The sequence below is a fragment of the Saimiri boliviensis genome, chromosome 4, assembly GCF_048565385.1.
Source record: "Saimiri boliviensis isolate mSaiBol1 chromosome 4, mSaiBol1.pri, whole genome shotgun sequence".
NCBI lineage: Eukaryota > Metazoa > Chordata > Mammalia > Primates > Cebidae > Saimiri > Saimiri boliviensis.
Window position 1 is genome coordinate 113,466,983 of NC_133452.1, and position 23,084 is coordinate 113,490,066.

At 36.4% G+C, this 23,084-nt stretch overlaps 1 protein-coding gene across 1 annotated transcript in view; it reads right to left on the reverse strand.

Annotated features, from left to right (window-relative positions):
* CD109 (CD109 molecule) overlaps positions 1–23,084 on the reverse strand; it is a 147,053-nt gene that overhangs the window by 42,811 nt on the left and 81,158 nt on the right. The window contains exons 11-22 of the mRNA XM_003926323.4: positions 21,678–21,902; positions 20,929–21,030; positions 20,777–20,839; positions 19,570–19,746; positions 17,878–18,030; positions 9,478–9,552; positions 8,946–9,006; positions 7,596–7,737; positions 6,538–6,655; positions 3,091–3,204; positions 1,179–1,397; positions 19–163 (exon numbers count right to left, since the gene is read on the reverse strand). Of these exons, the coding sequence (XP_003926372.3) occupies positions 19–163; positions 1,179–1,397; positions 3,091–3,204; positions 6,538–6,655; positions 7,596–7,737; positions 8,946–9,006; positions 9,478–9,552; positions 17,878–18,030; positions 19,570–19,746; positions 20,777–20,839; positions 20,929–21,030; positions 21,678–21,902 (1,594 nt within the window). The remainder of the gene's footprint in view (positions 1–18; positions 164–1,178; positions 1,398–3,090; positions 3,205–6,537; positions 6,656–7,595; positions 7,738–8,945; positions 9,007–9,477; positions 9,553–17,877; positions 18,031–19,569; positions 19,747–20,776; positions 20,840–20,928; positions 21,031–21,677; positions 21,903–23,084) is intronic.

The window sequence follows — 23,084 nt, forward strand, 5'->3', positions numbered from 1 at the left end:
GATATCCTCTGTTCTTACCAATTGCAGTGATCTGAACTCTTTCACTGCCAGTCACTGTATTAGGAGGAAAGGAGAAACTCAAAGTTTTCAGGGTACTCTGTAGCCTACTGTCAGTCAAGTCTAATAAGACAGATTGTGAATATAATTTTTCTATTCCTTCAGCCTGTTGAATAAAAGGAACACAATTAACATGGTCTCTACTCATATATTTACAGAGAACTGTACACAGATATGAGCACAAACATCTGACCTGTTGTGTCTGAGGTTTGTGTATGGCTAAATAAGCACCTACCATTTCTTCTTTTGTTTTCTTTAAATTAGATATTTTATTTAAACAAGTAATACATTCGTTTCACAGAATGAGTTTTTCCTGTTAGTTGGTATTACAACAAATTACCGTAATTTTAATTATTTTTTCCTACTTTTAGATTCTCTCACAAAGCCATTAACTGAAATGTGCTTTCCAACAGGATTTACACTTAATTGGCACCATTTCCATGAAATTGAATTAAATCTGATGACACAGTGCCTAACACTTTGTTATTCTTACTTCAAATCTGTTAGTAAGTTCTAGTTAAATTAGATAAGACATCTCATGGACTGACCATGAAAATGACAAAGAAGAAGATGAAAACATAAGGAGAAAAACCCTTTCAGGTAGTTGCTAAAATTATCCAAAGAGCAGGAGATTAAGTGCCTTGTTCAAAATCATACTTGGCAAAACTGAGATTCAAACACAGGGTTGCCTCACCCCAGAATAGAAGTGTTTAGTCACCATGCTTATTGTCTTTCTGTCTGGAATATCTTTGAAAAAAATCTATCAAAATCTCTTTTACCTTCACTGAAAAATTCCAAAATCCTAAATCTACAAATTGACTTGACCATGTTTTCACAGGATCACAACATAACACCGTCTGTGGATGTAAATGGCTGCAAAAGAGCTGTTCGTCTTTATAGTCACGTTCCTGACTAAAGTTAAAGAGGAAATTGGCAATTATTTCTAAAACATACATATGATTATTTTTACATACAGATGAGAAAATTATTAGGCATTACCAGAAAGGTAAAAGGACGGCCTGCTAGATATGCCAAAACATTTAACCAAGAGAAAAAAAATCACCTGCTTCCTTTTTAAATATGTATTTCTACTTCACTTATTTCAGAAATCAAATATTCACCTTTACGAAAATCATCTGGGTGATAGCATCAGAAGCAGTGGGTGACAGAGCCGTGACTGTGATAGGAATTTCTCCCAGATGTGTCGGCTTGATGGGAAAAAGAACAGTTGCCCCGTCCTCACTGGGAACCAGAAGGGTCTGCTGGTGGCCTGTGGCATTTACTTCATTTGAAGTCATTAGAATATCAAATTTGTCACTTTTCTCAACAATTACCTTAACCTGAAAGAAAAAAATAGATCAAAGCTTTTGTATGATAAATGCTCATCAGTAAAGTGCTCTTTTATCACCACTTTAAGTGCTGTTCAATCTGAGGGGCTCAAGACCAGAGAAGAGATGAGATAAAGATTCGGCCAAGGAGAGTTTCAAAGGCTATCAGGAAAAATTTCACTTATTTTCTATGATTTCCCCTCAACCTCAAGATGCATGGGGAAAGGACACTCTTCAGCCCCATTTCTAGCCCTCTCACTAATATTAAATTCTCTCACTATCTGACACCATTAGGTGGTAAGGATGTGCACAGAAAGGTTATTTCATATATTGATTTCACCACCAGCTTGATTTAACTATGTCATCCTGGAACATACCAGTCCCATTAGAAAAATATGAAGAAAACAGCATGAAGAATTATTGAATTCATTGAAGTTGTTGTAAAAACTATTCCAGTGAAAGTACAACTCAGACTATTAGTCCTGAAGTATATCTTGGTTGTAAAGTTTTGTAAATTATCCCAAAGTTGCCAACTCATCAAAAATAGCATTTCTCTAGGCTTTACATTTTATAAATTATTTTTCCATTGATGTTTTCCTCTGCTTCTCAGAATATCGTTTGTGGGTATAATAATTATCACTCCCATTTTACAGATGAGAAACAACAATTAAGTCATTTGCTGGTAAAAGGTAGATTGGAAGAATTCAGGCCTTTTGGCTCTAGATCTTTTACTTGTTACAGGGTTTAAAAGTAAAATTTAAAAATAAAAAAATACTTCCTGTATTGTCAGCCAAATATGTCAATAAAAAGCTTAAAAAATTAAAATTTTAATTTAAAAAAATTACTCTATATATGAAGTGTCTAAAGAGATTATAGTATTTTCATGTATGTAATAAAGTTTATATTTATACTATATTTTATATAATATAATTTTATATTATATTATATATCCCTACTTATTCTTGGGAGAGAAAAATCAATCATTTGGTTAACATACTGTGGGCATAACACAAATAGTGGACCTAACTCCTGCCTCCCAGGGAAATGACTAGCTAAGAAATACAAGGCACATGAATCCAATAGTGAATCCTTGAAAATATAAACATGGAGGTTACAAACATAACAGAATGGTGGTCGGGTGCAGTGGCTCATTCCTGTAATCCCAGCACTTTGGGAGGCTGAGGCAGGCAGATCACTTGAGGCCAGCAGTTCAAGATCAGCCTGGCCAACATGGAAAAGCTCTGTCTCTATTAAAAATACAAAAAATTTGCCTGGCTTGGTGGTGCACACTTGTAATCCCAGCTACTTGGAGGCTGAGGCAGGAGAATTGCCTGAACCCGGGAGGCTAAAGTTGCAGTGAGCCAAGATCCCACCATTGCACTCCAGCCTAAGAGACAAAACCAGGGGGAAATGCAGGGCAGCAGGAAAGAAAAAGGCATGCTTCAGAGACAATAAAGAACTTTCCTGCTGAAAGCGAAAAACCTATGCTGAAAATTCAAGGAGGGAAGGTGTAGACATGCTAATGATGTTCTTAGACATTAATTAGCAGAAGAAATCACTGGCAAGATATATCTATTTTCAGTCTCCCAGAAATGTATAAAGTGCTTAGAATCCCAAATGCCCCGACACTACACAACCCAATCCCTTCAGGCTACCTCCATTTTTTGCTGAATGTAAATGATCAACAAAAGCTTGAATATATTACCTCAGTGGCATCTTTCAAATAATTGAATATAGTTACTTCCAAAGCAAATTCTTCACCTCTGATAACAGAGTAGGGAAGATTCAGAAAAATGAAAAATGGTTGGAAGGCTTGCAGCTGGAAAGAACACAATGAGTACACGTTTTCATTCAGGTCAAAATTCTTCACATTTTATGAATTAAATACCATCTTTATAAAACCTGTGAAGTTTTTAACTTCATCTAGAAATGTCTATCAACGAAAAGCAAACATCAACTTATCACAAATGAATGATGGCAAATTGACTTCTGTTACTTAACCCAATCATCTCTATACTTATTAAGTGCCTACCAGTACAAGCACTTGACATAAATTATTTTGTTTGGTCATTACAACCCCATGAGATTAGTGTTAAGCTCCTATTTTATAGAAAAGAAAATTAAATTTTAGAGATCTTTATAACTGGTACAAATTCATATTGTTGGCAAGTAGAAGAGCCAGAACTAGAATGCAGCCTGTCTAATCCCAAAGCAATTTGCTCTTCTTTCATCCTATATCAACTCCACCTGACTGCTTTAAAAACCCTGCCAAGTAATCCCAGCACTTTGGGAGGCCGAGGCGGGTGGATCATGAGGTCAAGAGATCGAGACCATCCTGGTCAACATGGTGAAACCCCGTCTCTACTAAAAACACAAAAAATTAGCTGGGCATGGTGGCACATGCCTGTAATCCCAGCTACTCAGGAGGCTGAGGCAGGAGAATTGCCTGAACCTGGAAGGTGGAGGTTGCGGTGAGCCAAGATCTCGCCATTGCACTCCAGCCTGGGTAACAAGAGTGAAACTCCGTCTCAAAAAAAAATCTCTGCCAAATCCCACAGCCCCTGTTCTAGAGTGGGACATGTAAATACATGTGCCTTTTGATTAAATTTAAAGAGGAAATTGGCAATTATTTCTAAAACACATATATGATTTATTTTTACATACAGACAAGAAAATATGTGGGACATGTGAATACATGTGCTTCCTCCTCAGTGATCCAATTCTGGTATCATTGGCCAAGTCCCACCCTGGCATCTAAAACTAAACCCGGATTAGTTTAGGCCAATGGTTTTGCTGGCAGTAGTAACTCCCTCTAGACTTTATCTGGACATTTGTGAAGGTGCCTTAGATTGCCACCGTGACACAAAGGTGCTATCAGTAGTTACTGGGTGACAGTCTGCAATGCTGAGGATAGTCCCAGACAATGAAAAATTGCTCTGTGTTCTCATGATTCTTGAATGTCCCTTCAGACATTCGTGTAGTTGAATTGCCTGTTTATAATGGCCTGAGCTTACAATCTAATTCTAATTTCTTTTTTGTTTTTTGTTTTTTTTTTGAGACGGAGTTTCGCTCTTGTTACCCAGGCTGGAGTGCAATGGCGCGATCTCGGCTCACCGCAACCTCCGCCTCCTGGGTTCAGGCAATTCTCCTGCCGCAGCCTCCTGAGTAGCTGGGATTACAGACACGCGCCACCATGCCCAGCTAATTTTTTTGTATTTTTAGTAGAGACAGGGTTTCACCATGTTGACCAGGATGGTCTCGATCTCTTGACCTTGTGATCCACCTGCCTCAGCCTCCCAAAGTGCTGGGATTACAGGCTTGAGCCACTGCACCTGGCCCTAATTCTAATTTCTATATAAACCCAAAGCATTTTTCAATATACACTGAATTTTTCATGAATACACTTATTTTGTAAATCGAAATTACATTTCAAAGGAGACAATTCATTTTATTTCAAACAACACAACTGCAATTTGTTTTATTTGTACCTTTACCAAAAATCAGTCACCATTTTGAAAATGCATACCACCATACGCAGCATCACTCAAGGTTTTTGAGTTACTGAAACAATACATATATATCAAACTGCATTTGTAGCTGTTATATGCAGGGTGGTTCTATGCACAGCATAAATATTTCAATATGTCACTATGTCTGATCACTTACATACTGAAATACATATTATTTTATTATACATTACTTTCCTTTTATTTCTCCTTAGTCTTTTACTTAGGGCATACTGATTTTTTCTTCTTTTTTTTTTAATTGTACTTTAGGTTCTGGGGTACATGTGCAGATCATGCAGGATTGCTGCATAAGTACACACGGCAATGTGGTTTGCTGCCTTCCTCCCCATCACCTGTATCTGGCATTTCTCCCCATATTATCCCTCCCCAACTCCCCACCCCCGCCGCTGTCCTTCCCTTGCCCCCTCCAACCAACAGACCCCTGTTTGTGATGCTCCCTTCTCTATGTCCCTGCATTCTCAATGTTCAACATCCGCCTATGAGTGAGAATATGTGGTGTTTGATTTTCTGTTCTTGTGTCAGTTTGCTGAGAATGATGGTTTCAGATTTATCCATGTCCCTACAAAGGACATGAACTCATCATTTTTTATGGCTGTATAGTATTACATGGTGTTTATGTGCCACATTTTCCTTGTTCAGTCTATCGTTGACGGGCATTTGGGTTGGTTCCAGGTCTTTGCTATTGTAAACAGTGCCACTATGAACATATATGTGCATGTGTCTTTATAATAGAATGATTTATAATCCTTTGGGTATATCCACAGTAATGGGATTGCTGGGTCAAATGGAATTTCTATTTCTAGGTCCTTGAGGAATCGCCACACTGTCTTCCACAATGCTTGAACTAGTTTACACTCCCACCAACAGTGTAAAAGTGTTCCTATTTCTCCACATCCTCTCCAGCATCTGTTGTCTCCAGATTTTTTAATGATCGCCATTCTAACTGGCGTGATGTGGTATCTCAATGTGGTTTTGATTTGCATTTCTCTAATAATCACATACCGATGTTTTTTAGAAAGTTGTATATACAGATGTCTTATACTTTCTATGAATTTCATCTGGGGATGGTAAAAAGGCAACACAAAATGTCTGTTATAAAAGGGGGCTTCAGGTAAAATTAAAGTGAGAGCTACTGGTCTAAGGCCACTCATGGTCACTATATTTCTCCTGCCAGTGACTGGTTTAGGAAACAATATATGATGCAATTTGACTAAAAGACATGATGGAATACTGGCTAGGGAAGAACTTGAGAAGTTCTGTTCATTCTTGAAGAGGACACATGAAAAGACCCACTCTCTCTCCCCTCCTGTCTCTCTTTCTCTCTCTCTTTTTCTCTTTCTGTTACTCTTTCTCTTTCTTCTGGCCTTTGGAGATGGTTAGTTCAAGTCAATAATAAACTTTTCTACCCAAATCTTAATATGGACTTTGCACATTTAGCAGTTTATATAGCTATATATAGCTCACATTCTAAAATATAAAACAGATAAATAGCAAAGACAAAGCCAAGGAATCTCTAAACTGTGATAAATATAAGCAATTACTTTTTTTAAAAGTCCACTGAGGAGCTGACACTCTGTTAGCCTAATGTCACTGTAACATTGAAAAGCAGCTCGTCAATACAATACCTCCACTGGAGTAGTTGTTAGTCCAAGACCCAGGTCATCAGAGACCACAAAACCAGTAGCCACCCAAGAAGTGATAGAATCAGGTACAGTTACTTCAAATTCTTGGTAAATCCTGGAACTGAAGTCAAGACAATAAACATAAACATCACGAAACCAAGAACTGATTATTTCTAAATAAGGCAACATAATCTAAACTATTTTTGGAAGAATTTCAATTTTTCACATTGTTTACATATCTAAATTTAAAACCATTTAAAAGATTTAAGTATAAAATAGTAGATCCCAACTTCTCAAAGAATAGGTCATCATAAGGTCATAATACTGCATATTGTTCCATATTCTAATAAAATCTTCCTGCAATATTTATATCTTCTGAATAAACATTTATTCCACAAATTTTGTGTAGATAATAAATACATATTTTCAAACTTAATTCTAATTTTTCCTCTAAATTTGCAGAAAAGTTTTTATCTGTATCCCTGTCAATGCTGTTATTTGTTTCTTGAGATTTCACTCACGTGTTAACTCAACTATCTTTAAACAGCTGATTATAAAATACTACATGGATTTCATGATTTACCTGCTCAATTATCAGGCCAGGTTGTACGGGTTTATCAGTTAAGCTGAATTCCTTCCACCACCCATGCCCCTTGTCCCTTTGACTCCTGGGAATGTTTTGTGAGGAACACGGTTCAGTTAGCAGCATTGCCAGGGGTCACAGGAGGTAATCATGAGTGCTTCCCACCCTGTGACAACAAATGTACTCCCAGCAATTTTTCTCTAACAAGAATCACAAAACTTCAAGGAAGTTAAAATTACCCTTCATTCAAAAAAGGCCTGTCTTATCATTGATCAGAGCTTCCTGCCATAATTTGTGTGTGGCTTTATCAAAAACTACATTTAGATTCAATAAATGTAATTTCAAAAAAAAAAAATTTCAGTCTGCTTAGTTCTTAGTTACACTATGCTTGTACTTAAACATTAGAAAGAGGGCAAAGCTTCTTTAAAACAAACACTAAACAAACTATATATGGGCAAAGAACTTTATACATTTTTACCCCATGTTGGTGTCTAGCCAAATCCAAGTCTCTGGAAAATGTTTTCGGACATGTGGACTGCTATCCAAAGAAAAGCCATTAATTTCTATTATATGTCCTTCAGTTTCATCCATAAACCTTTCAGCATACTCTGGATGGTCATCTATAAATAAACATTAACAATAATTAGAAAAACAGCCACCAGAGAGAATGAATTGTAAACTCGATGCACAGAACAAATGTTGATCACTTGAGAAGGTGTTCAGAGACACAATGTCTCTGAAGAAGGTTTTCAGAAAAGGTAAAGGATGCAGTAAGTATTACTGGCAATAGAATGGGTATTACAGGAGGCATTAGGAAGAATTTGATACACAAAAAAGAACAAAGATGGGTAAAAGCCGATACTAACAAATGGAAAAAGATGCTTGGAACATTGTCTAGGATAGAAGGTTATATGAGGAAAGCTAAATGTACCACATATCTTTAACATAGAGAGATAATAATGACTTCATGACATCTTCAAGACTATAACATTATCTTTTAAGCTTCAGGACAGAGGATCAGGTGTCCTATGGCAGCAAGAACCAACCCAAAGAAACTGTGGGGCTTAGCATGGACTAACAGAAATCCTGACAGAAACAGGGAATTCAAGGATAGAAGCTGACAGTTCTAGAAGCCTTTCAAGATGATATTAGTATAATTTTACCTGAAAGAAAAGAGAATCCCTTCTAAGGTTAACCATTCTAATTTATACATTTCCTTCAGTCAAAACATTTTATGACTTCTTTCTAAAAGCACACTTATAATTGCTTGGTAGCCAACTCTATTTAGCTATCCAAGAAACTAAGATGTGCAGATATGACCCATCCAGGAAGAACTCAGATTGATAAGGATTGTGTGTGTGAGTGTGTGTGTGTGTGTGTGTGTGTGCGTGTCTGTGTGTGTATACCAGAATACTTCATGGCATGATGGCATCTGGGCTATTTTTGAACTTCGAAAAGCTAGAGAACAAAACCATCTCAAAAATATGTTGCTCCTTTTAAATAATTCCAAAAGAATAGCACAGTTTGTGATACAAATTGGAGGCACAGCAGCTTCCAATATGTCCAAAAATATAGCTACCTCAAAGAATTACCGAGAGAAAATGGAAAGCATTCACTTCAAAGATCTAAACAGGAGCTCAGGTGAACATTCCATGTCATGGCCCAGATATACTTCCAAGTACACTGAACTCCAAACATTTTAGGACAAGAGAATGGTAAAATGAAAATCACAATCTCTATGTTCACCTAGAAAATATCCATACCTACATAAGTAATGTTGAATATCAGGTGAAAGACAAATACAAGTATGTCACCATATATTACTTACAAACACCATCAATATAATCCTCCCTGAGGTCTGCATCGGTCAATACCCAGAGTCCACATTCCTAAAAAGAATAATTTTAATTTTCTTCTAAAACACAAGTTTATATGCTCTCTGAATTATCACAGCAGTCTCCCACACTCTTCACTCACTTTTGCTCATTTTTGAGAGTGTCGGTAAACACATGCACATACATTCCATCTTACTCAAACACACACACACACTCATGCATAAAGAGCCATTTCAAAGTCAAGTAAATATATATATGAAATATATTTATACGGCAATATATACACATAAAGAAAAAAATTATTTGTTTAATGTCAATTCCATTAACTTTTCTAATGGTGAATTTTTCTGTTTGCTTTTAAAACTGGAAAGATGATTATCTTTCCATTTCAAATACAACTTACATAAGACTGCACTTCAGTGACACATTTAATAAAAGGTTAACATCTCAAAATGATCGCTAAATCTGAAAATTTACAATAGTAAAAACTAGTAATATCTTTTCAATATAGCAAACAAAACATACCTGAAAGACTGCAAAAGAACTCATGAACATGCCTAAATAATATCCTGTGTTATAAAGTTCCAACTCATGGACCACCTAAGGAGAAGATAAAACATACAGAATGAATGGATTCATAGCAACCTTCCACAACACTTCTTACAAGTAACTTAGATAACTTAGCCTTCATGTTTATCAACTTTGAAAATGACATATATTGAGGAGCAATGAATATGTAATTGCTTGGTTCATCATTCAGTCAGCCAAAAATGCATTTCTTATTTACCCTTACTTTTACTCTGTTCAGCAATCCAGAGTTCCTAAGAAGTCTGGACTTCAGTTCTGTCAGGGAGAACTTACAGTTACTGTTTGACAAAACCAACAGACAGAGGTCAGCATTAAAAATGACCCACACTTTCGGCAAAGACAGGTTAACTTTGTTGAAGGTTAATATAAACTCTGCAAAACGTCAGTGACCTAACTTTTTAAAAAAAATCTGAAGAAGCAATTTATAAAAGTAGAAATATAAGTTATTAATAAGCAGAAAAATATTCAGCCTCACTGACAGTCAAAGCAATGCAAACGACAACATCCATGAGATACAGTTTTTTCTAAAATGAGGTATTTGCATGTATAATGCTGAGATATTGCTAATACCCTATTAGCAATGCTTTTTTCTTCAAGGACAGTACTCATTGCTAGCAGAAGTCAGTAAAACAGGGTAAAAGAGTGAGTAAAACTGGCAGTTCCACAAAAAATTCAATATAGAACTAGAATACAACCCAGTTGTTCCACTCCTGGGCTTATACCCAAAAGAACTGAAAACAGTAACTCCAAGAGACACTTGTATGCCACTGCTCATTGCAACATTAGTCACAACAGCCAAAAAAGGTGGAAACAACCAGTGTCCATCAACAGAAAAAAAAAACAAAATGTGGTATATGTACACAATACAATACTATTCAGCTATGAAAAGAAGTTTTGATACATGCAACAACATGGGAGAATCTTGAAAACATTGTGCAAAGTGAAATAAGCCAGACACAAAAGGGCAAATATTATATAATTTTATTTATGTGAAATATCCAGAACAGGCAACTTCATAAAGACGGAAGTAGACTAGAGTTGCCAAGGGCTGGGGGGAGGGGGAAATGAGTAGATATTGTTTAATGATTAGAGAGTCTCTGTCTGGAGCCATGAAAATGTTTTGGAAATATTGGTGATGGTCACACAACATTTTGAAGTAATTAATGTCACTGAATTAAATACTTAAAATAGTAAAAATAGCAAATTTCATTTCATTTATATTTAACTAAATAAAAAAATTAAAGTATTACACCTTTTCGGGTAATGATTTTGATACTTATCCCTAATTTACATTAGCATTAACCAGATAAATTAAGACAAAGTTGGAATTAAAAATCACACACAAAAAAATCTAAGTACAAGTTGAAAAAACACACTCTAGCATAAAATTAAACACCTGCAACCACTATTTCTGCAATGCTAACAACAACCACAGCTACATCTACAGTAAGCAACTAGAGCAGGCACCAATAAGAACACAATCAGAAAAAAATTTCATAATGTCTCAACAAGCTGGCAAGACAATGGAGCCAGAGCCAGGCACAATAAAGAGAAAAGCCTTCAGTTCCATGACTCTAACTCTGTCACAAAATACAAATATGGGAAGATTTGCTTCTGCTCTTGCTCAGACACCAATTCATAGAACTATTCAAGAAGCAGCATTTAAACAGTGGTTATCAGCACAAGACAAGGATGCCCTCTCTCCACGCTCCCATTCAATACAGTACTGGAAGTTCTGGCTAGGGCAATCCGGCAAAAGGAAGAAATACAGGACATCCAAATAGGAAGAGAGGAAGTCAAACTATTCCTGTTTGCAGATGATATAATCCTATTTCTAGAAAACCCCCTAGTCTCAGCCCAAAAGCTTCTTAAACCGACTAAACAACTTCAGCAAAGCCTCAAGATATAAAATTGATGTGAAAAAATCACTAGCATTCCTATAAACCAAAAACATGCAAGCAGAGAGATAAATCAGAAATAAGCACCCATTCACAACTGCCAGGAAAAGAATAAAACATTTATGAATACAGCTAACTAGGGAGGTAAAAGATCTCTACAAAGGGAACTACAAACCACTGCTCAAGAAATCAGAGATGAACAAACCAATGGAAAAACATCCCATGCTCATTAATGGGAAGAACAAACATTGTTAAAATGTCCATACTTTCCAAAACAATTTATACATTCAATGCTATTCCTGTTAAACTACTACATTCTTCTCAGAACTAGAGAAAACTATTTTAAAATTCATACGGAACCAAAAAAGTACTCGTATAGCCAAGACAATCCTAAGCAAAAAAAAACAAAGCTGCAGCCATCAAGCTACCTGACTTCAAACTACACTACAAGGCTACAGTAATCAAAACAGCAGGGTACTGGTACAAAAAACAGACACATAGACCAATGGAACAGAATAGAAAATGCAGAAATAAAACTGCACATCTATAACTATCTGATCTTCAACAAACCTGACAAAAACAAGCAATGGGGTAAGGATTTCCTTTTCAATAAATGGTGATGGGAAAGCTGGGTAGCCATAATCAGAAGATTGAAACTGGATCCCTCCCTTACAACTTATACAAAAATTAACTCAAGGTGGATTAAAAACTTAAATGTCAAGCCCAAAACTATAAAAATCCTGGAAGACAACCTGGCAATACCACTCAGGATATAGGCTCAGGCAAAGATTTCATAATGAAGATGCAAAAGCAATTGCAACAAAAGCAAAAATTGACAAATGGGATCAAATTAAATGAAAGAGATTCTGCACCACAACAGAAACTATCAAGGGAGTAAGCAACCTACAGAATGGGAGAAAATTTTTGCAAACTATGCATCTGACAAAGGTCTAATATGCAGCATCTATAAAGAACTTAAACAAATTTACAAGGGAAAAAAAAAAAAACATTTAAAAAGTGGACAAGGATATAAACAGACACTTTTCAAAAGAAGTCATACACGTGGCCTACAATCATATGAGAAAAAGTGCAACATCACTGATCATTAGAGAAATGCAAATCAAAACCACAACAAGGCCAGGCATTGTGGCTCACACTGTAATCCCAGCACTTTGGTAGGCCAAAGCAGGAGGATCACTTGAGTTCAGGAGTTTGAGACCAGTCTGGCCCAAATGGTGAAACCCTGTCTCTATTAAACTATAAAAATCAGCTGGGCATGGTGGCTCACACCTGTAATCCCAGCTACTCAGGAGGCTGAGCTAGGAGAATTGTTTGAACCCAGGAGGCAGAAGTTGCAGTGAGCCAAGATCAAGTCACTGCACTCCAGCAGCCTGGGTGACAGAGCGAGATTCTGTCTAAAAAAAAAAAAAAAAAAAAAAAAACTGTATGAGATATATGTCTCACACCAGTCAGAATGGATGGCTATCATTTAAAAGTCAAAAAATGACAGATGCTGGTGAGGTTGTGGAGAAAAAGGAGCTCTTATACACTGTTGGTAGGAGTGTTAATTAATTCAGCCATTGTACAAAACAATGTGGCAATTCCTCAAAGACCTAAAGACAGAAATACCAGTTGACCCAGCAATCCCACTATTGGGTATATATCCAAAGGAATATAAATCATTCTATTATAAAGACATATGTATGCATATGTTCATTGCAGCACTATTCACAATAGCAAAGACACGGAATCAGCCTAAATGCCTGTCAATGATAGACTAGATTAAAAAAATACATACATATGCACCATGGAATACTACACAGCCATAAAGAACAAGATCATTTCCTTTGCAGGTACATGGATGGAGCTGGAGGCCATTATCCTTAGCAAACTAATCCAGGAACAGAAAACCAAATACCACATTTTCACTTGTAAGTGGGAGTTAAATGATGAGAACACATGGACACATAGAGAGAAGTGATACACAGTGGGACCTGTCAGAGGGTGGAGGATGGGAAAAGGGAGAAGATCAGGAAAAATAACAATTGGATACTAGGCTTAATACCTGGGTGATGAAATAATCTGTACAACAGACCATCATGACACAAGTTTACCTATGTAACAAATCTGCACATGTACCACTGAACTTAAAAGTTTAAATAAACAAATAAAAGATAGTTACAGAGATGAGGGGGGAAGGAAGAAGGAAATGAGAAGACAGAGATCAAAGGACAAAAAACAGCAGATATCTGGGATGAAAAAATGCAGTGATATAATCTATAACATGAGAGATACAGTTAATAGAATTGTATGATATTTGGAGTTTTTGGTAGATTTTAACTGCTTTTGTCACAAAAATGTAGCTATGCAAAATGATAAATATATAAATTTGTTCCACTACAGTAACCATTATACCGCCTCTATGTATTCCATAACATCATGTTGTAAACCTCAAATATACACAGTAAAATTTATTTTTAGAAAAGGAAAAAAGAAAAAGCAGCATCTATCTCATAAGGAAATCTTCCTGTTCTCGGTGGCTCAATAAACAAAGCATTGTCAAAGCTGCAGCACAGGCCACCCACAAGAAGGCTAACCTCTAAAAATTATTCCTGGAAGATCCAATATACTTAAATTATTCCAAGGCATTCAAGAGGCTATTGACAACACATATAAATTTAACAAGAAAAAAAAGAAGTCCAAACAGTCTACTATCACAGGCTCCTGACTCCCTCCTCCAGAACCAACTGGAGAACCAATAAAAGCAAGCAGGAAACTTCAACGTGCACAAGGAGAAAACCCCAGGAAGAGTGGTGGACATCTTCAATTGGTCTTGGGAGAAAGTGGGTGGCTTCAGCCTAAGGCAGAAGGCAGCTAGACGCAGCAGTAGACACAACAGTCAGAAAACAGACTGGAGGAGAAGTTTTTAAATTTTGCCCTTGTTTCCCTCCAGGGGTAGCCTCAGGACACACAATCCTGGCAACTTCACTGCCAAAATCAATAGCAGTAGCAGCTCAGATTGCCTGTGCAAGTCTCCAAAAGATAACACCACATCAGCACCTCTGCCCTTCTAGTGTGGGAAAGTGAGGAAAACATGCAAACAGACCCAAGTCCCTCAAGCATTCACTCTTCCTCTCCTCCTCCCCCAAAACCCTCAGGGCTAGTGAATCATAACCTCAGGAGACTTTCCCTTACTGGTGCTCTTTCCCCAAGGGTTTAAAAGTGAAACTCTGAATAGAGGGAGGCAGCAGAAAGGATCAAGAGTAATTCTCTAGTCCATGAGGCTAGAACTCTCCCCTCAGAAGGGATTCACAGGACTTACACAGATTGGAACCTGATGCCTTCCCCAATAGATAATATCAGAGGAGCTGCCAAATCAACTACACTTCCACAGAGGATAACTACTGTAAAAGTAAGACATCCGCCGGGCGCGGTGGCTCACGCCTGTAATCCCAGCACTTTGGGAGGCCGAGGCGGGCGGATCACAAGCTCAAGAGATCGAGACCATCCTGGTCAACATGGTGAAACCCCGTCTCTACTAAAAATACAAAAAATTAGCTGGGCATGGTGGCGCATGCCTGTCATCCCAGCTACTCAGGAGGCTGAGGCAGGAGAATTGCCTGAACCCAGGAGGTGGAGGTTGCGGTGAGCCGAGATCGCGCCATTGCACTCCAGCCTGGGTAACAAGAGCGAAACTCCGTCTCAAAAAAAAAAAAAAAAAAAAAAGTAAGACATCCAACTAGACATGTAGCATGCAGCATGTGACATAAAATTACTAAAAACTCGATTCAATAATTTAAAATATGCATAGTGAATATATACAAGAAGATAAGGGGAAATATTAGAATATAAAACAAAAACAAGACACAAAGGAAAATAACAGATATTAAAAACATAATAGCTGACATAAAAGACACAGTATAAGAGATCAAAGTAGGATAGATACAACCAATGAATGATCACTAAGCTGAAAGAGTGCATTGAGGAACTCTCCCAGAGAAGAAAGAAAGTGTCCACACTAGAAGGGCAGAGGTGCTCACCTGAGAAGATGGAAGTAAAAGTGCCAATTTCTGAATAACAAAAGTCCCAGAAATAGAGAAAAAAATAAAATGGAGAAAAAGAAATAATCAACACAGATTTCACAATTTAAAAAATGAAAGAACAGCATAGATTGAAAGTGCAATCTATGATAACACAGAGCTAAAATCTGTACACAATCAGAATGATCTGGCCAGGTTAGGAGGAGGAGGAGACAGAGACCAGGAGGATATAGTAGCATACCAGAAGATTCAAATATTGATAACCTTTCAAAATCAGCAAGAATAAATTAACATGGGTACAGCTTGTGAATAACAGAGTAACAAAAATAGAAATAACTTCTAAATTAGCAAAACAAATTTAATGTAGCCCACAAAAAAAGTCTAAAATTTAAAATATGAAAAATGCAGAAAAAAGTCCCTATTAGAACAAGAATTACCATACTTATAGGTGGATTCAATAAAAAATTATTAAAAGATAATGACCATTATATTAGATTGAAAAACAAAAGCAAAATATAATAATATGCTTTAAAAGATATATTCAAATATTTACAGAAGGTTTAAAATAAGAAGATGGAAAAATACACCAAGAAAATATGAACCAAAAGAAATCTGGGACAGCAATCTTAATATCTGAGAAAATTTAATGTAAATATACATATATTAGATGTATTTATAAACATACTGGAAATATATATATAAAACATGTATATATTATATATTAACATAGAGATAGAGAGCAGCACATCAGAAAGGGGGTGTGTGTGTGTGTGTGTGTGTGTGTATGTATACACATATATGTACATACAAACAAACATACACATACGTAGGGAAGAAAAAATGAAATAATATATTTACCAAGATATTTAGAAAACTAAATACTTTTCAAATACTATTGATTTAACTGAATATAATAGCATTAACTGTATATAATTATATTAACTGAATATAATAGTATTCAGTTAAATCAAACGCAAGATCTATAGACTTCTAAAAATAATGTGAACTCAGGAAAAGTCAAAGAGAAAAAAATGGCCAATTGGTTGTAAAAAAAGTTTGCAAAAAAAATAAAAGATAAAAAAATAGTTGTATAGACTGAAGAAAATGTACAATTTTTCATAAGTAAATTAAATTTTACAATATAATGACCAAGTCAACCTAACTATATATAATTTTCTTTCTGATGTATTGTTAATCACTGTACTGAATCCATTAATAGACATAAATTGTACAATCTAGATTACAACTGACAATGGTACACAGGGATATATCAAGAACATATAACTAAAAACCAAATGACTCATGAATATGTAATTCATTTATGCAATGCTAGATGTTCGCATACTTCTTGGTTTGTACATTTTCTGCAGAATAACATGATTTCACCACTTCGACATACTGCAAACTCCTGATTCAATGGGAACTGTAATTATTTATAATCACTGTATACAACCAAAATAGAAAACACTTCAAAAATTATCTAAAGCTCTCTTATTCAATGTAACCCAGAAATATGCAAGTCAATTTCCTAGTACTTTCTGAAGTGTCTTAAAATATAGTATGAAGAGCTGGGCGCGGTGGCTCATGCCTGTAATCCCAGCACTTTGGGAGGCCGAGGCGGGTGGATCATGAGGTCAAGAGATCGAGACCATCCTGGTCAACATGGTGAAACCCCGTCTCAACTAAAAATACAAAAAATTAGCTGGGCATGGGGGCACGTGCCTGTAATCCCAGCTACTCAGGAGGCTGAGGCAGGAGAATTGCCTGAACCCAGGAGGCGGAGGTTGCAGTGAGCCGAGATCGCGCCATTGCACTCCAGCCTGGGTAACAAGAGCGAAACTCCGTCTCAAAAAAAAAAAAAAATTATATAGATAGATAGATAGATAGATAGATAGATAGATAGTATGAAAATGAAGGAAAACCATAAGTGGCATTTTTTATATAGATTTATGGAGTACAATGCAATAGATTGATATCTATATACTGTGCAATGATTAAATTAAGCTAATTAACATATCATCACCTTGCATACTACATACTGATCATTTTCTGTGGTGAGAACATTAAAATCTACTCTCTTAGCAATTTTCAAGTATGTATTACATCATCATTAACTACAGCTACCATGTAGTACCATAGACCTCCAGAATTTATTCTTCCCATCTAACTTTAGGTGATATTTCTCATAAAAGAAGCAAGGACACTTAGCCACATAAGCTTCTTTCCAACATAACCATTACAATACAGATTATTTTTTATTTGGAAGGTTTACTAATTATTGACTTGTGCATGCAAAAGAACTAGTGAAATTTTCTTTAAATATTTAAAGTAATACAGTAAAGCTTCCTTTTTCTCTTGTAGTACACATTTTCATAATTTTAAAAAGTAGCTAAACTCACATTTTCCATTGTAATATCATTAGAGGCATTCATGAGATTCACACTTTTGTCAACAGCTACAATCCCAACTATGGAGTCAGGCTGTGTCACAGAGATCCTAAGCGAGACTTTCTCAGATGGTTCAGCCTTCGCTTTACTCCAATATAGCTTTATCTAAGAAGGAAAGAAAGCAGGATTAAGTTATTTCACTTTTTTAAAGCAAATTATTGATAATAGCAGATCAGTGGCTCAAAATATAACAGATTCTACATTTGCCTTGGCCCAGGGATAATTCTAAAACCATACATAACCCTTCTCTAGGGAAAGGAATAAAAAACTACTCCTACAGTGTTTGCAAGTCATAAAACTTGTCACAGTGGTATAAATCTGAATTATTCTTCAATTCTGAATATTTTTTCTTCCCTTTCTCTATCTCCCACCCCTCAGATCCCAACCAGTGATGAGTAGAAAACAGCACTGTCTGACATACATGAGGAAGGCCAGTAGCCAAAAGGAGAAACACAGAAACTGCAGATGCCTACATGTTGGTGATGTGAACTTAAGAGTGAATTCAACAAGAGCTCCCAGGGGACTCGCAGAACCACCTGGACTGCAGGTGAGGGGAGGCCTTTCCAGGGAAGGGGATGGTTAGAGCAAATACTAATCAGGACCCCATGCTCTGAGTCTCCATGGCCCTCTAAACTTCCTCACCATTACTCTCATGAAAGCATGGTCCTGAACCTACTAATACTTTATAAAGAGCATCAGTCATCACATGACTGCTCAATCAAATGTCATGAGGCCCCCTCCTACTGGGAATTGTTTTTCTTTTTTTATTTTTATTTTTTTTCTGGGCAACATGGCAAAACCTTGTCTCTACCAAAAATATAAAAATTAGCCAGTCTCATGACTTACTCTCAAAAAATAAATAAATAATTTTTTTAAAAAAAGGACAGATCACTACTGTTACTTCTCAAAATACTTTAATAAATAAAGGCAAAAGAAATGGAAGAACCATACTCTGCCTATCACTATTTAAAGCAATAATTTTTTACATAAGAGACTGAGAAGGCAGTAATTGTTAGTGACAGCAATGGCTTATTCTGATATACATGGGGTGACTCAATCAGGTTTCTTCAGAGCTGGGATCCAAAGGGATTTCCTACTCAAGCTGGTCACTTGAGGTTATAAAAGGCACTGGTGCACTTGGAGACCAGACTCCACACAGATCTTCACATGCAAAGTAATCAAGCTTATTGAAAAGTTGCCCTGGGATAATGTCCAGCTAATTAAATAGACAGTGAAAGTCCAGCTGTGCTTCTACATATTATCCTAGAGGGCCTACCTCCTTCCTACACCCTTTATATCACTGTAATATCAACACCACATCAACACTATGCTACCGCTGGAATTTCAGCCCTGAGCAACATTTATTCAACCATTTGAAAAATTCTGAAATGGCTTCATGATCTGAGTTAAAATCTTAAAGACCAGAACCAAATCTTACAAATAGACTACCAATACCCAATAACTCCACATGTGAAAATATATATGTAGTGCTAAATATTAAAATGTTTAACCACAGTTCTAGAAATGGAATAATAAAAATTTCTAACCAATTTGGTTTAATGATACTTTTCTGAAGAAATATTACATTTCTCAGACTTCACTAATATAAAGTTTTCTTTTAAACATCATTACTTTAAATCTTACCTTATTTTTAAAAACAAGCTGAACAGGAATTTTTAGAACATCATTTATAATTTCCCCATCATCTTCAACATAATACACAATGATACAGGCTTTTGGAGTCCAAGAATTTTCTGGTGTTAAAGAGAAGACTGTTGAATTTTGTTTGCCTACAGCCACCAACTGTCCCCTGGATACTACCTGAAAAGAATAGTAGATGGGTTTAATTTATTGCTAACCCTAGTAAGATCTCAAATGAAGCTACATTAATCATAATTGTATGCATACACACAAATTCTTGACTTAAGTTAGCTTCAGAGTCTTTTTGAATGCAGGAAAACCTCACTGACAAACACAGAGAGCATACACTGAGAAACAGAACATTATGATTAAAGTAATACTGATTGGAGCAACAGTAACTTCACAGTTAAGAATCTAATTTTGATTGGAAGAAATACAGGGCACTATTGGGAAAGTTGTATTAGCAAAATTACATGGTCATCGATAGCAGTTTTTATTTTCTTTTTTGTTTTTCTTATATTTCATAATTTTCTACAATGAATATGTATTGCTTATCAAATAGAAATTTAAAATTTAAATATAAAATTTAATTATTTTAAATGGGAAATGCAAATATAGGTGAAAAAATTAAAAAGGTTTTTTATTTGATTGCAATATAAAAAAGACAAGCTAAAAAGGTATTAGGCTGGGTTATAAAAATTAATATTTAGTGTGGATATAAGGCAGACACGATTTAAGATGATTCTCAACCTAAATGCCCATCAAAGGTAGACTGGATAAAGAAAACGTGGTACATATACATGATGGAATACTATACAACTATAAAAAAGAATAAGATCATGTCCTTTGCAGGAACATGGATGAAGCTGGAGGTCATTATCCTTAGCAAATTAAGTCAAGAACAGAAAACCATATACCACATGTTCTCAATTGTAAGTGGGAGCTAAATGATGAGAACACATGGACACGCAGAGGGGAACAACAGACACTGGGGCCTATGGAAGGGTGGAGGTTAAGAGGGAGAGGATCAGGAAAAAAAACTAATGAGTACTAGGCTTAATACCTGGGTGATGAAATAATCTGTACAGCAAAACCCCATGACGTGAGTTTAGCTATATAACAAACCTGCACATGTACCCCTGAACTTAAAAATGAAAAAATAGATGATTCTACAGTAGATCATTAATTTAGGTTTTCTGTAAGAGATTACCATATAGCTTAACTCCTTCAATTGCTTGTTGCCACTAACCACCAACTCAAAAGGCAATCCCACCTAGAAAAAAAAAAACTTTAATTAATATGTACATGTCAAAAGCAAGAGTCTGATTGTATTGTAATTATCAAGTGAGTTGTAAGCATTACCTTTATATTTTCATCTCTTGTTTTTAGTTGGATGTATGTCTTACTAGGAGACTTAAACAGACTATGAACTGCCATGCTACTTTTACTACCAAGAAAATAGGCCTATAACAAAAGAAAAGGGAGCTGTAAATATTCACCCTTAGTAACACTTTGAGAAAAGACACTACCTGCTGAACAATTAGTAAAGACTAAATTCATTTTCACCTTTTTTTATGTGAGAAAAATACATTCACAACATTTGATTTTCATCATTTTATGGCTTATACTGTGAAGAAACTGATAGTTTTAAAACACAGGATATATATATGTGTGTATATATATATATATATATATGTGTGTGTGTGTGTGTGTGTGTGTGTGTGTATATATATATATGTATATATATACACACACACACACACACACACACACACACACATATATATATGTTCCTCTTTCATTTCAGTTCCTGCAAAAAAAAAAAAAATCAATTGATTGACCTCAAACCCTAGACTAGGGGTTTGAGGAATTTCTCCATCATGTCTTCACATTGCTAATTTTACTGTGCTCTTCAAAATGAACTTACAAGGAAAAGTTTAGTGTAACATTCAGCCACTGTCATTATATTACTTTAACACTCTCCCCATTTTTTTAAATAGAAACATGTATCCGCTTCCTATGCACTTTCACGTCTGACAGGTTGAGTGCCTACCACAAGATTACAACTGTAACAATGTTGCAGTGACACAATAATGGGAAACAGATGGCACCTTCAACTGTAGCTCACTGGAATCCTCCAGGATTGGGAATTCAATCTTAAAAATTCCATTTTGGGGGACAGTATAATTTATCTTCTGAACAGCTTCCATTTTCTGATTTCCATTGTTAGATCTGCCCCAGTTCTCAGTATAGTTTGCCTGTGTCACTGTTATGACTACATTATTTCTTCTTTCTTCAAGAGTCAGTTGGTTGCCATCAGCACGGGTTACCTTCACCTAATGGTCAAAACAAAACATCTTAAAAATGCAAAGGATTTAAGTACAATTGAATACAGTTGCCATCTGAAGTATTCTCATGAAACTGAACTCTCAAAAATTATTGGTAGCACTATAATATCCAGATTCAGTGGCCTCTCTCTGGGAGGCATCCAACATCACTGATTACTCCCTTGTTAATATTACAGATTCCCTTACCTTCCACAGCTCCAAAACAACCCCCTGACTTCCTACCTCTCTTCTGCATCCTCTCAGTGTCCTTTTCAGTTTCCCCTTCCTCTTTCTAAACATGGGAATTTTGGACAGGTGTTCTCTCTTCCTCCAAGGTCTCAGCAGTCCTATGGCTTAGCTTGCTATCTCTGTGATTGTACCCTAAATCCAAAATTCCTAGCCTCACCTTGCTCTGGAGCTCTTGCCCAACACCTCCAATTACCTGCGGGAAATTTCTACTTGGATATCCTAGTCACCTCAAATTCACACATGTAAAATGGCAACCACATCATTTTCCTGTTTTTGCTGACATCACGATTCTGTAAGACTTTACATTTCTGGATTTTCCCTCCCTCTCCCTACCCACAAAATCCAATGAACACCAAGTCCTATCTTCTCTCTTCCATCTTCTCCACTCCCATAGCCACCACCACAAGGCTGCCCATCCGCTCACCCCCGTGCTACTGCCATCCTCCTGCACACAGTCTGAGCAGTCTCCCTCAAACACTACCTGAGTGCACCCTGAACTTGCCAGCCAGAGCTCACCTTCTTATCCCACTTATCTTGCTCCCCACCTCCCACTCCCATGCCCAAGCATTTAAAACCCAACTAGTTTTTGAAAAAAACAGTTTAGAGCATCCTCTTCCATAAAGCATCCCATAGAAACCCCCATGCCTATCTCACAGCCAGCTCTCCCTCCCTGAGCTCCCATGGTTTCACCCACCTCATTCAGAAATTTCCATTTGCAGCCTCAATTTTTTTTAACTTACCTTTTCAAACTATCTAAATTTTTAAGATCATTGAAATCAGAAACTACCTGAAACTTTTACTGACCCGTTCAGCAAGTGACCCCTTCTCTCTTTAAATCAGAGGTCAGCCAACTACTGCAAGCTGATAGGCCAATCCAGTATGTTTGTAAATGAAGTTTTGCTGGAGTATATTCCACTCTTCCTTATGTATAAATTAGCTATG